Source organism: Cetorhinus maximus, chromosome 24, assembly GCF_964194155.1.
Source record: "Cetorhinus maximus chromosome 24, sCetMax3.hap1.1, whole genome shotgun sequence".
Classification (NCBI taxonomy): Eukaryota; Metazoa; Chordata; class Chondrichthyes; order Lamniformes; family Cetorhinidae; genus Cetorhinus; species Cetorhinus maximus.
The window spans coordinates 1,009,497-1,024,775 of NC_135902.1; the positions used below are offsets into that span (position 1 = coordinate 1,009,497).

Sequence of the window (15,279 nt, forward strand, 5' to 3'; positions counted from 1 at the left end):
GTTGAATTTTTTGAGGAGGTGACCAGCTGTGTAGATGAGGGTAATGCAGTTGATGTAGTTTATATGGATTTCAACAAAGCCTTTGACAAGGTCCCACATGGGAGACTTATAAAGAAGGCAAATGCACATGGGATACAGGGTAATTTGATAAGGTGGATTCAAAATTGGCTTAGTTGTAGGAGGCAGAGGGTGATGACAGAAGGATGCTTTAGTGACTGGAAGCCAGTGTCCAGTGGCGTACCACAGGGATCTGTGCTGGGTCCCCTATTGTCATTTATATAAACGACATAGATGACTATGTGGGGGGTAGGATTAGTAAGTTTGCAGATGACACAAAGATTGGCCGGGTGGTTAACAGTGAGGTTGAGTGTCTTGGGCTACAGGAAGATATAGACGGGATTTTCAAATGGGCAGATAAGTGGCAGATGGAATTTAACCCTGAAAAGTGTGAGGTGATACACTTTGGAAGGAGTCATTTGATAAGGAAGTATTCAATGAACAGCATGGCACTAGGAAGTTCTGAGGAACAAAGGGACCTTGGCGTGTGTGTCCATAGATCTCTGAAGGCAGATGGGCACGTTAGTGGGGTGGTGAAAAAGGCATATGGGACACTTGCCTTTATTAATCGAGGCATAGATTACAAAAGTAGGGAGGTCATGTTGGAGTTGTATAGAACCTTGGTGAGGCCACAGCTGGAGTACTGTGTGCAGTTCTGGTCACCACATTATAGGAAGGATGTGATTGCACTGGAGGGGGTGCAGAGGAGATTCACCAGGATGTTGCCTGGGATGAAACATTTAAGTTATAAAGAGAGGTTGGATAGACTTGGGTTGTTTTCGTTGGAGGAGAGAAAACTGAGGGGTGACCTGATCGAGGTGTACAAGATTATGAGGGGCATGGACAGGGTGGATAGGGAGCAGCTGTTCCCCTTAGTTGAAGGGTTAGTCACGAGGGGGCAGAAGTTCAAGGTGAAGGGCAGGAGGTTTAGGGGGGATGTGAGGAAAAACTTTTTTACCCAGAGGGTGGTGACGGTCTGGAAAGCACTGCCTGGGAGGGTGGTGGAGGTGGATTGCCTCACATTCTTTAAAAAGTACCTGGATGAGCACTTGGCACGTCATAACATTCAAGGCTATGGGCCAAGTGTTGGGAAATGGGATTAGGTAGGTCAGGTGTTTCTCACGTGTCGGTGCAGACTCGATGGGCCGAAGGGCCTCTTTTGTACTGTGATTCTGTGATTCTGAAAAGTTCTTTTAGACTAATTAGTGAGAGATTGAGTAGACTGGGTCTGTACTCACTAGAGTTTAGAAGATTGAGAGGTGATCTCATTGAGACCAATAAAATTATTAAAAGGCTTGACGGGGTAGATGCTGCAAGGATGTTTCCCCTGATTGGGCAATCTAGAACATGGGTCACAGCCTCAAATAAAGGGTCAACCATTTCGACTGAGAAATTTCTTCACTCTTAAGAGATATGAACCTTTGGAATTTACTACTTCAGAGCATCATGGATGCTCAGTCATTGAGTGTACTCAAGTCAGAGATCAATAGCTTTTTCGATACTGAGGGAATCCAGGGATATGTGTGGGAAGGTGAAACTGAGGTGAAAGATCAGCCATGATCTTATTGAATATGGAGCAGGCTTGAAGGGCTGAATGGTTTAGTCCTGCTCCTATTTCTTAAAATTTCATTTGGACCATTACTTGGATCTTGTTTTCTCTGGAAAAGAAGTAACTAAGCCCAATTTCTCTGAATGTTTCTCCCAGGATGTACAAATACCTAATGCTTTATGGACCTATAACCTTAGAAATGTAGAAAATAGGAGGAGTAGGTCATTCGGCCCTTCGAGCCTGCTCCGCCATTTAACATGATCATGACTGATCCTCTATCTCAAAGCCATACTCCTGCACTCTCCCCATACCTCTTGATGTCTTTAGTCTAGAAATCTATTATTTCCTTCTTAAATATATTCAGTGACTTGGCCTCCACAGCCTTTGTGGTAGAGAATTCCACAGGTTCACTAACCTCTGAGTGAAGAAGTTTCTCTTTATCTCAGCCCTAAATGGCCTACCCAGTATCCTGAGACTGTGACCCCTTGTTCTAGACGCCCCCCAGCCAGAGGAAACATCATCTCTGCATCCAGTCTGTCCATCCCTGTCAGAATTTTATATGTTTCAATGAGATCCCCTCTCATTCTTCTAAACTCAAGTAAATACAGGCCTAGTCAGCCCAATCTCTCCTCATATGACAATCCTGCCATCCCAGGAATCAGTCTGGTGAACCTTCGCTGCACTCCCTCTATGGCATGTATATCCTTTCTTAGGTAAGGAAACCAAAACTGCACACAGTACTCCAGGTATGGTACCAAGGCCCTGTACAGCTACAATAAGACATCCTTTCTCCTGTACTCAAGTCCTCTCTCAACATACCATTTGCTGCCTTAAATGCTTGCTGCACCTGCATGCTTGCTTTCAGTGATTGGTGTACAAGGACACCCAGGTCCCTTTTTCCATCAACATTTCCCAATCTATTACCATTTAAATAATACTCTGCCATTCTGTTTTTCCTACCAAAGTGGATAACTTCACACTTATCCACATTATGCTGCATCTGTCATGTATTTGCCCACTCACTCAACTTGTCTAAATCACCTTGAAGTTTCTTGACATCCTCCTCACCACCCTCATTACTACCAAGTTTCATGTTGTCAGCAAACTTGGAAATATTACATTTGGTTCCCTCATCCAAATCATTGATATATATTGTGAACAGCTGGGGCCCAAGCACTGATTCCTGTGGTACCCCACTAGTGCCACTCTGAAAAAGACCCATTTATTCCTACTCTGTTTCATGTCTGCTAACCAATCCTCAATCCATGCCAATATATTACCCCCAATCCCATGTGCTTTAATTTTACAGACTAACCTCTTATGTGGGATTTTATCAAAAGCTTTCTGAAAATCCAAATACACCACATCCACTGGTTCTCCATTATCTATTCTGCTAGTTATGTCCTTAAAAAGCACCAGTAGGTTTGTCAAACATGATTTACCTTTCATAAATCCATGTTGACTTTGTCTAATCCTGTTTATATTTTCGAAGTACTGTGTTATCACGTTGTTTATAATACTGTAGCATTTTCCCTGCTACTGATGTTAGGCTAACTGGTCTGTAATTCCCTGTTTTCTCCCTCTCTTTTTTTATAAAGTGGGGTTACATTTGCCGCCCTCTAATCTGCCGGGTCTGTTCCAGCATTTACAGAGTTTTGGAAGATGACAACCAACGCATCCACTATTTCCATGACTACCTCCTTTGGTACCCTAAGAGATAGATTATCAGGCCCTAGGGATTTATCGGCTTTCAGTCCCATTAATTTTTCCAGCACTATTTTTTGTTTTGGCAATACTAATTTCCTTCAATTCCTCCTTACTAGACCCTTGGTTCCCTAGCATTTCTGGGAAGTTATTTGTGTCTTCCTCCGTGAAGACAGAACGAAAGTAGTTGTTTAATTACCCTGTCATTTCCTTGATCTCTATTATAAATTCTCCCATTTCAGACTGTATTGTCTTCAATAATCTTTTTCTTTTTACAGACTTATAGAAGCTTTTACAGGTAGCTTTTATGTTCCTTGCAAGTTTACTCTCACACTCTATTTTTCCCCTCAGTCAATCTCTTGGTCCTCCTTTGCTGAATTCTAAACTGCTCCCAATCCTCAGGCTTGCTACTTTTTCTAGCAAACTTATATGACTCCTTTTTTAAATCTAATATTATCCTTAATTTATTTTGTTAGCCATGGTTTGGCCGCTTTTCCTGTTTTTGCACCAGAAAGGAATGTACACTATTGCAATGCATACATTTGCTCCTTAAATATTAGCCATTGCCTGTCCTCCGTCATGCCTTTTAATGAAGTTCCCCAATCTACATTAACCAACCCACACTTCATACATTTGTAGTTTCCTTTGTTTAGATTTAAGACCCTAGTTTTGGATTCAACTACTTCACTTTCCAACCTAATGAAGAATTCTTATCATGATATGGTCACTGTTCCCTAAAGGACCCTGCACAACAAGATTATTAATTAACCCTTTCTCATTACACAATACCAATTCTAGGATAGCCTGTTCCCTATGGGCTCCTGGACGTACTGATCTAAAAACATCTCGTATGCACTCAGGAATTCATCCACCACAGTATTATTGCTAATTTGGTTTGCCTAGTCTATGTGTAGATTAAAGTCACCCATTGTTATTGTTGCACCCTTATTACATGCATCTCTAATTTCCTGTTTAATGTCTCCCCTACCTTACCACTATGGCTTGGAGGCCTATAGACAACTCCCACTAATGTTTTCCGCCCCTTGTTGCTTCTTTGCTCCACCCAGACTGATTCTACATCTAGATTTTCTGAGCCAATATCCTCTCACTATTACACTGAATTCATTCTTAACTAACAACGCCACCCCACCTCCTTTTACTTTTTGTCAGTCCTTCCTAACTATCGAGTACCCTTGGATATTCAGTTCCAACCTTGGTTACCCTGCAGCCATTAAGGTGACAACCTTAATCACAATCATATCGTACCCGTTTACATCTATTTGTGCTGTTAATTCGTCTGCCTTATTGCAAATGGTCCTTGCATTCAGATACAGTGCCTTTTGGACTTGTCTTTTTAACATTTTTTTTGTGTACCATGCCCCTATTTGCTGCTAGCCCTTGCTTCCTCTGACTTCCACTTTTGATTTCTACTTTTCTGACTTTCATTTCTATCTTTGTTTACCCCTCTTGTGTCTCCCCACTCAGGTTCCCATCCCCCTGCCATTCTAGTTTAAACCCTCCCCCACAATACTAGCGAATACCCCTGTGAGAATATTGGTCCCAGTCCTCCTGGGGTGCAACCCGTCTAACTTGTAAACGTCCCATCTTCCCCAGGATTGGTCCCAACGCCTCTCAGGAATCTAAATCCCTCCATCCTACACCATCTCTCCAGCCACGCAGTCATCTGGTCTATTCTATTCCTGATCTCATTAGCACACGGCACTGGGACTAATCCTGAGATTACTACTTTTGAGGTCCTGCTTTTTAATTTATTTCCTAGCTCCCTTTATTCTGCTTACAGGACCTCATCCCTCCTTTTACCTATGTCGTTGGTACCTATCTGGACCATGACCTCTGGCTGTTCGCCCTCCCCCTTCAGAATGTCCTGCAGCCGCTTAGTGACATCCTTGACCCTGGCGCCAGGGAGGCAACATACCATCCTGGTGTCACGTCTGCGGCTGCAGAATTGTTTATCTGTTACCCTTACGATAGAATCCCCTATCACTATTGCTGTGCCACTCTTTACCCCCCCACTACTCAGCGGTGCAGATGAGCCACTTGTGATGGCACAGACTTGGCTCATACTGCATTCCCTTGAGAAAGCATGTCCCCCAGCAGTATCCAAAATGGAAAATCTGTTAGAGAGGGAGATGGTTCCAGGGAACTCCTGCACTACCTGCCTAATGCTTTTACTCTCTGGTGGTCACCCAGTCCCTTTCTGCCTCTTTACTTGCAGTGTGACCATCTCACTGTACATGCTACCCACAAAGGTCTCATCCAAGCGGATGCCCCACAGTGACTCAAAATCCACGTTTCAGAACTGGAGCAGCAGCTGGCAACACTTCCTGCACATGTGGTCGCTCTGGACACCTGGAAGTGTCCCTGACTTCCCACATCGCACAGGAGGAGCATTCCACTTGGCCAAGCTGCCTTGCCATGACTTACCCTTAACTTACTCCCTTTACTTTTACTTCCTCTACTTTAGAGAATATTAAGGATAGAAGAAATACTCACCTGGTCCTACCTACCAAGGCCACCACTCTTCTTTCTGAGGAAAGGTAGAAAATGAAAGGATCAGCTCCTTCCCTCTTCACTGAACTCTCTCTCACCAAACTCCAACTTAAGCACTCATGAAGCTCAAAGCAGAACTCCAGTGCAGATTAAAGACTGGTGTGTGGAGCTGAGAGAGCGATCAGCCATGATCTGATTGAAGTTGGAACAAAATGGCCTGTTCCTGTACCTGCGTTTAGGCAATTGTATATACACTCAATAGGATCAGACCCAAGATCTTTCTTGAACAGTGATCTTAACACCACACCTAGCCCTGTATTACCCACCAAAATGTTGACTTTTTTACAATCATTTGATTGTTGTCACAACTCATTGGGGAAAGGGCGCTGTCATATCAAACCCCACTGTACCCTGAGCCGTGACAAATGTGAAAAGTTTGATCAAACCACCAGATTTCCCCAATTCTACCTGACTCTTTAATTTAGGTTAACAGAATTATGAGCACCAGGTTTATAAACTTAATAAGTAAATAACTGTTTATTGAACAAACTGTCATTAACCAGTGGTAAAAGAAAGAAATATGAACTGCTAATTTCTAGCTCTAACTTAAACTCTACCCCATTAAATCCCTATGCACACACACACACAAGACATGTAAGACACACAAAACATGGATTTTAAGGGTGGGATATAACAGTTCAATAGCACCAATCTGGAGTACAGGATTCGATGGGTTGATTTTGATCGATGTCTTCCAAATTTCTTTCAGTTCTTGTTGATGACACAAGGTGGTCTTCCAGCACTTTCAGTATTTAGTTCACTGGTTGAGAACTTTGCTTTTCAATGTCTCTAACAGTGGTTTTCCCAATTTCCTTTTTACAGGGGTTTTCAGAAAGAGAGCAGGTTATAGGGATACGAGGAGAAAAGCCAGCTAGCTGTTATTCTGGAATTACTGGAATCTTCCCCACACAGGAGAAAGAGGTTCCTTTCTTGTTCCTTTCAGACTAGGAGCTATTCTTCTATCTTGCTTCTCACACAAAACCTGTTCACCTTGTCAGGAGCCAATTAAAACGTTGTTGCCAGGCAGCTCCCTTAGTCCAGGACTCCTTTCCGGCACCATCCTGTCTTTCACAGTACACTCTGTTCCAGGACTGCAACATTATATATATCACTCATCCTGTTCCAGTGGACATGTCTTTCAACCTGCAGCCATTGTAATTCTAATCCACAGTCCAACAGAAAATAAAAATATATGTTCTTTACAATAGCCCAACAGAAATAACGATATGTTCCTTACATTGTTCATAAAGAAAGTACATGGAAACCTTATGACATTCTTCAATACAACAACCACTTGAATGACTGAAGAGTTTTTGCTTCCATTGCTCTACCCAGAGACCATTCCAGATGTGGTCACACCGTGAAGAAGTCCTTACCTTGCATCTCCTTGTAAGGTGCCCTGGTAGCTGTTTCCATAAGTGTTAATGTATTGCAATTAGAGATTGTTCACATTGGTTGGAACAGATGGATGGGTGTTTCAGGAATGGTCAAGACATTAGTTTGGTCTCTTTTCACTTGTGCTTTCTGCTGTGTGGCAGTAAGAGCTCCAACTCATGTTCCCCTTGCTACTTCACCCTGGATCACTGTGACATGACCAGTCGTCCTGCTTCTACTGCTTCCCTTGCTGAGCTTGACTAATTGGTGCATGAACTATTTGTGACATGACTGAGTTGGCTCCTTACAAACAATTTCTGTTCCCTTCTTAGATCCTAGCGGGTAATGAGGAAGCATTGTTTGACAAAAAGGATCTCATGTCTACATGGTACCACTTCCTGGTCACTAAGCTACTGTACTGTCACCCAACTATAAAACCTACTGACCTTTATCAATATGCTGAGGTAAGAAATCTTTGAGAACTTGTAATTGCCCAGCTTATCCACCAAAATACAGTGTGGTTCTTAATTTGGTTAGGGGGAGCAATCCATTCAGACACTCACTCCCTGAAACTGATACTCGATGTGGAAAGAGAGGTGCAGGGGGCACTGGAGTCAGAGGGAAGGCTGGGTTGGGCACCAACCTTTAACCTTGACTTCAGTTTGGACAGTTTGTATTAAAGTCTGCAAAGTTAAGAGGAAATTTTGAAGATACAGAGCATATCAGTCTAGAATCGGGTGTATACTATGACGTTTGATGGGGACAGGATAGAGGGAGCTTTACCCTGTATCTAACCCTGTGCTGTAACTGTTCTGAGAGTGATGATGGGCAGTGTGCATGGAGCTTTACCTGTTCTTGGAGTGTTTGATGTGGATAGTCTAGAGGGAGCTTTATTCAGTAAGTAACTGTAACTATTGTGCTGTAACTACCATGGGAGTGTTTGATGGGACGGAATTATGAAGTGCTTGACAAAGCAGTTGCTAATCTTCTGAAGTTGGCTGTGGTGTTCTAATACTTTAAGTTAATTGCAACATGTTTTATGTTGTCGGAGGTAAAAAAAATCAGGGGATTCTTTCTTAAATTGAGAAAGCTGGGTAAATTGTCAAAGCTCATGGTGTGAGACAAGGCTAATCTGAATAATTGTTTTGCAAGCACATTTTTAGTTTGAGCAGGTTAGTTTTTGAGTGATGCCCACTGCACTCGGCTCGTGTTTGTGAATATCCTGGTACCACTGGGCACATTTTTTGCCACTCCACTGGCTCAGTCAAATTGCTCAGTATCTTCCTCTTTGGTTCCTCCTAAACTGAAAGTACAACATCCTTGACACTGCATGCTAACTGTGCATTAGGCAGTGCAGTCATGGGTGTAAAATGGGGATAAATTTTAGGAGAGAGTACAGACTGAAGGAGGTGATAGTTCTGAGGTCCCATGAAAGAATGAGTTCAGAATGCCAAGTATTGATTTCATGAGAATTTAGGAAGGAGGAAGTGTATGTAAGACTGGGTATTTGCATTGTAACTGGAATGAGTGGGGAAATTTCAGAGGAGCCCTGACCATAGTAGTTTAGATTAGAAGAAAAATGAGAATGTGTGCCAGGAGAAGGGTTAAGAGGTTAGAAATGAGCAACCAATCAGCTGTTACGAGCTACCTCTTGTATGTTGTGACCTTCCTGACAGTGATTTCCCTCCCTCTTGCTGTGTGTAGCTGAGTCTGGATCAATTTGCTGCTTTTGGGAGTCCGCCTGAGGCCCTGGACCGTATCCTGTTGGCAGCATTCGAATTCAATATCCACCAGGTGTTGAAAGACTGCAGGTGAGCACCCACCCACCTGCAACACACACAAAAGCTCAGTCAAATTGTATCTCTTCTGCCTTCAGAAAAAAGATGTTGGTGACTGATTTTTCTTCTGATTTCACTCTGAATGTGAAAACATGGTTTCCCCACACATTATATCCATTTCCTTCATCTGGTATGCCAAAGGCCATAAGATATAGGAGCAGAAATAGGCCATTCGGCCCATCGGGTCTGTTCCACCATTCAATGGGATCATGGCTAATCTGATAATCCTCAACACCAATTTCCTGCCTTTTCCCCATAACCCTTGATTCCCTTACTGATTAAAAATCTATCTCAGCCTTGAATATACTTAATGACCCAATCTCTACAACCCTTTCTCAGTAAAGAATTCCACAGATTCACTACCCTCTGAGAGAAGAAATTCCTCCTCATCTCTGTCTTAAATGGGCGACCCCTTACTCTGAGATTATGCCCATGGTCCTAGACTCTCACAAGGGGAAGCAACCTCTCAACATCTACCGTGTCAAGCCCCCTAAGAATCTATATGTTTCAATAAGGTCACCTCTCATTCTTTTAAACTCCAGTGAGTACAGGCCCAACCTACTCAACCTCTCCTCATAAGAAAATCCCTCCATACCCTGGATCTTCTGGACTGCCTCCAATGCCAGTGTATCTTTCCTTAGATAAGGGGACCAAAACTGTTCACAGTATTCTAGGTGTGGTCTAACTAGTGCCTTGTATAATTTTAGCAAGGCTTCCCTATTTTTATACCCCATTCCTTTTGAAATAAAGGCCAACGTTCCATTTGCCTCCCCTATTACCTGCTGAACTTGTGTTAGCTTTTTGGGATTCATGCACGAGGACCCCCAAATCCCTCTGTGCTGCAGCTTTCTGCAGTCTTTCTCCATGTAAATAATATTCAACTCCTCTCTTCTTTCTGCCAAAGTGCATATTTTCCCCACATTCGATTTCATCTGCCACGTTTTTGCCACTCGCTTAACCTGCACAAGAGGAGGACAGATTATGAAGTTAATTTTCAGAGATCAACTCCATCTCATCGTGTCCTCCACCTGTGTGACTTCCAGTCCTGGGTGAGCAGACATTTTGAGCAGACCAAAATCATTGTTTTTGGTTCCTGCCACAAATTCTGTTCCCTGGCCACCAACTCCATCCTTCTCCACAGTCACTGTTTGGGGCTGAGTCATACAGTTGGCAGGATTGCCATCTCAATTGATCTGGGGATGAGCTTCTGGTCCCATCACCAAGACCACCTATTTCCATCTCTGTAAGATTGTTGGACTCTGCCCCTGTATCAGTTCAGCTGCTGAAATCCTCATCCATTTGATACCTCTAGACTCGACTATTCCTCTGCTCTTCTAGCAAGCCTCCCATCTTCCACAGACTTGAACTCCTCTAAAACTCTGCCTCCTTCATCCTAATTTGTTCTAAGCCCTGTTCACCATCATCCTATTCTTGCTAACCTATATTGTCTGCTGGAAAATGCCTTGATTTAAAAAATTTGAATCCTTGTTTTCAAATCCCTATGTGGCTTTTCCCTCCCTATCTCTGTAACCTCCTGCATCCCTCCAAGACCTCTATGCTTCTCTTAATTCTGGTCTCTTATGCATTCCCAACTTTAGTCACTCCACCATTGATGGCTGTTCAATTGCCAAGGCCCCAAGCTCTACAATTCCCTTCATAAATCTCTCTTTCTCTACCTCTTTTTTTTTTCCTTCAAGATGCTCCTTAAAACCTACCACTTTGACCAAATTTTCTGTCCTAATATCTCCCTATGTGGCTCAGTGTCAAATTTTGTTTGGTAACGCTTCTGTGAAATATCTTGAGACCTTTTGCTGTGTTAAAGGTGCTATGTAAATACAAGTTATTGTTGCTCTCACCTACCCACTTGTCCCCATACCCTTCAACACTCCCACCTACCCTCTTCTCATGATTTCCCTCTTCTCTAACCCAAGTTTGACTTGTTGCTCTTTCTCTACGATTCAACTGCTGGACTAACTCACTGAGCAGTTCGTGGGTTTGGAGCCAATGCAAGCTGTGTTTCGGTATACTGCTCATTTAAAATGTAACGGTTGCTGAGACTGAGTTATCAAAGCATGTGGCACCATGTTAGGTGCTTCTGATAACCTCTCGAGTTGCGTGCTCTCAGCTTCTTTCTTATTTTTTATAGAAGCATGGCTTTGCCATTCTGGTATGCCAGTGTTCCCATATGCTAATTTGTTTCACATGTCTCTTGTTACAGTGTCATCCTGAATAATTGGTGGTTTGTGGCTCATCTAACAGACCTACTGGATCATTGCAACCTCCTGCAGTCCCATAATCTTCAGTGAGTGTGTATGTTTAATCAGCAGGGTGAGAGTACTTGCCCTTAGTTTTATCAGCCTGTGCTGAGGATTTCCCTGTATGATAATGCATTATATTGCTGGCACTTATAACAGCCCATCTCTCTGAGCTGTGCTCATGACATTTGCTGCTCCATGTGCCTTGGTGTCTTTATTCACTGCCCCGCAGTTCAGTGTTCTGTTTATTTTTGCACTTTTGAAAAAGAATAAAGGGAATGATGTTCTGAGATGGTGAGTGGTGGGGAGATTTTAGTTTTTGATTTGTTGCTGGAGCGCAGAAGAATAAGAACTTGTGCCTGTGGTTTCAGTCTGGATCCGGGTCCCATCACACTCTGATAGGGGGCAGCTCTGGACCCAGGACCTGTTGCTCCCCCACTATAATATTCCTGAAAACTATTTTAGAGCACAGTTTTGGGTTTAATTACTGGATAATATAGGAGGCTTGAAAGGTAGAAACACAAAAGTGTTTAAACGAAACACCCCTGTGACTTATCAAGATCTTTCATCAGTGTAATTGTAGAATTGGACCTGATCTCGGCCTATTTCCAGAGCCTTTTTCCCCTCTTGCTTGTAAGGGCAGCTGGTATTTCAGTAAATGTTCTCCCAGATTGCCGTCTGCACTACAGAGGTTGACTCCACAAGTGACTGCCAGTTGCTATCAGCCTCTTCCACTACTGAACACCAGGCAAGATTCTCTTCCTGTGCTCTGAGTGGATGGCATTGCAACCAATCATGACCCTGTACTCACCCAGCATTTGGACTTGTGCCCCATGTAACAGGACTTCACCTGAATCAGGGAGTGCTGAGGCTTGTTGTAGCATTCTTCCTGTGGCCTTGGCTGAGATCAGTGACCTTAGCATTAGCCAGGAATTGTCCAGAGGACTTTTTGGTCTGTATGGGTTTGCGTTACTTACATGGATATAGTGGTGCGGGGGCCAGGGGTAGGTTCTGCATACTTGTAACATTTTAAACTGGTTGTGTATTGAAAATGAGGGACCACTATGGAGGATTTGGAGTAGAATAAGTGTACGAAGAGGCAATACAGCTTACTGCTGGCTAGGCCTTACATTCACTCCCAAGCAGTTGGATTGCATTTCTAAGGCTTGTTGTTCAAGATCATAGCAAAGTTTAACGTGTTGCGTCAAGGTTTTGGAGTTGGTTTTATTCTTATCTTGTGTTTTTCTTGTTACAGTTTTGGTTCAAATCTTCGTGAATTCCTCATTCTGGAATATGCCTCTGGGCTCTTCAACCATGACAGGTAGGTCACTGCAGGGTTTTAGTTTCAATGAGACAACACTATATCTGAACCATGCTCACTATATACGTGTGTGCTTTGTTATTAAGGGTTGGTGTAGAGATTCTCTGTGCTTTTTTTTGTGGGTTAATGTGTCTCTGCTATTGAATGATTTCAGCCTCTGGCAGCTGGCCGTGGACTACTTTGACCACTGTCCGCAGTTTGGTCGCATTTACCTGGAGCTTTATATTGAGCGCATACCGCTGAACACTGAACGCAAGGCACTGAAGGTGTTGAGAATATGTGAGCAGCGCCAGATGACAGAGCAAGGTGAAGAGCTGTTTATTTAGAATTAGAATTTGGTTGGGAGTGGGGGTGGTGGGTGGTGGTGATTGAGGTATGATGTCCCAGTTTGTATTCATTTAACTCTGACATTCTTGGGGAAATAGGACTTTTTGGTGTGAACTATTGTGAAGGGGGGAGATGTTGATAATGGGAAATGGGGAGTTTCCACACTTTGGACCCTCTATCCAACTGCTTCCAGGTCATACAGGAATCTTCAGGGCAGCTTTTGAGAAATGTGTGTTCATTCTCCTGCCCTCCCCCACCCACCCCTACCATTCCCCTTCCTGGATTAGTGCTTCAGTCAGCCCAATGCCCACTCCACACCCACCCACTCCACACCCACCCACCCAACAATGTTTCTTTTGGCAACAACACTCAGCAGGTCACTTAGGTCCAACCCTGACTTTGTTTTCAAACCTGCTGGCAAGGGTGGTGCTGTTGTTGTCTGGCGCACTGACCTCTACGTCACAGAGGCTGAGCGACAACTCTCAGACACTTCCTCCTACCTCCCCCTGGACCATGACCCCACCACTGAACATCAAGCCATTGTTTCCAGGACTGTCACTGACCTCATCTCCTCTGGAGATCTTCCCTCCACAGCTTCCAGCCTCATAGTCTCCCAACCTCGGACAGCCCGCTTCTACCTCCTCCCCAAAATCCACAAACAGGACTGTCCTGGTAGACTGATCATGTCAGCCTGTTCCTGCCCCACGGAACTCATTTCTTCCTATCTTGACTCCGTTCTCTCTCCCCTTGTCCAGTCTCTTCCCACCTACAGCTGTGATTCCTCTGATGCCCTACGTCATATCAACAATTTCCAGTTCCCTGCCCCTAACTGCCTCCCCTTCACCATGGACGTCCAATCCCACTACACCTCCATCCCCCACCAGAGGCCCGAACAAATCCCATCCACCACCACTCTTTTCCGTCTGGCTGAACTTATTATCTCACTGAACAATTTCTCCTTAAACTTGTCCCACTTTATCCAAATAAAAGGTGTGGCTATGGGTACCCTCGTGGGCCCCAGTTATGCCAGTCTCTATGAGGTATGTGGAACATTCCTTGTTCCAGTCCTACTCAGGCCCCCTCCCACAACTCTTTTTTTCAGTACATCGATGATTGTTTTGGTGCCGCTTCATGCTCTCGTCTGGACCTGGAAAAATTTTATCAATTTTGCTTCCAATTTCCACCCCTCCATCACCTTCACACAGTCCATCTCCGACCACAGTGGGTGGGAAACCTCAGTGAAGGAAGACATGTCAGAAGTGCCATTTTGGAAAGTGACATCATCGGAACAGACGCGCAAGATGCGGATCTCGCTTCCCTTGACCTCTCTGTCTCAATTTTTGGTGATAGACTGTCCACCAACATTCATTACAAACCTACCGACTCCCACAGCTACCTCGACTACAGCTCCTCACACCCCGCTTCCTATAAGGGCTCCATCCCATTCTCTCAGTTACTTCGCCTCCGTCGCATCTATTCCGATGATGCCACTTTCCAAAACAGCGCTTCTGACATGTCTTCCTTCTTCCTTAACCGAGGTTTCCCACCCACGATGATTGACAGGGCCCTCAACCGTGTCCGACCCATCTCCTGCGCCTCTGCCCTCACCCCTTCCACTCCCCCCCAGAACCATGATAGGGTCCCCCTTGTCCTCACTTTTCATCCCACCAGCCTCCGCATTCAAAGGATCATCCTCCACCATTTCTGCCAACTCCAGCACGATGCCACCACCAAACACATCTTCCCTTCACCCCCCCCGATGGCATTCCATAGTCCCTGGTCCACTCCTCTATCATCCCCAACATCTCATCTACCTCCCACGGCACCTTCCCATGCAATCTCAGAAGGTGCAACACCTGCCCCTTTACTTCTTCCCTCCTCACCGTCCAAGGCCCCAAACACTCCTTTCAGGTGAAGCAGCGCTTCACTTGCACTTCCCTCAATTTAATCTACTGCATTCGCTGCTCCCAATGCGGTCTCCTCTACATTGGAGAGACCAAATGCAGACTGGGTGACCGCTTTGCAGAACACCTTCGGTCTGTCCGCAAGCATGACCCAGACCTTCCTGTCGCTTGCCATTTTAACACTCCACCCTGCTCTCATGCCCACATGTCTGTCCTTGGCCTGCTGCAATGTTCCAGTGAAGCTCAACGCAAACTGGAGGAACAGCACCTCATCTTCCGACTAGGCACTTTACAGCCTTCCGGACTGAATATTGAGTTCAACAACTTCAGATCATGAACTCTCTCCTCCATCCCCACCCCTTTTTTTACCCCCTTTTTT

At 44.4% G+C, this 15,279-nt stretch overlaps 1 protein-coding gene across 2 annotated transcripts in view; it reads left to right on the forward strand.

Annotated features, from left to right (window-relative positions):
* Positions 1 to 15,279, forward strand: part of nup85 (nucleoporin 85) — a 48,114-nt gene that overhangs the window by 15,270 nt on the left and 17,565 nt on the right. For both annotated transcript variants that reach the window (XM_078570633.1, XM_078570634.1), the window contains exons 10-14: positions 7,588 to 7,719; positions 8,960 to 9,066; positions 11,312 to 11,395; positions 12,604 to 12,669; positions 12,824 to 12,975. In XM_078570633.1, coding sequence (XP_078426759.1) covers positions 7,588 to 7,719; positions 8,960 to 9,066; positions 11,312 to 11,395; positions 12,604 to 12,669; positions 12,824 to 12,975 — 541 coding nt within the window. The remainder of the gene's footprint in view (positions 1 to 7,587; positions 7,720 to 8,959; positions 9,067 to 11,311; positions 11,396 to 12,603; positions 12,670 to 12,823; positions 12,976 to 15,279) is intronic.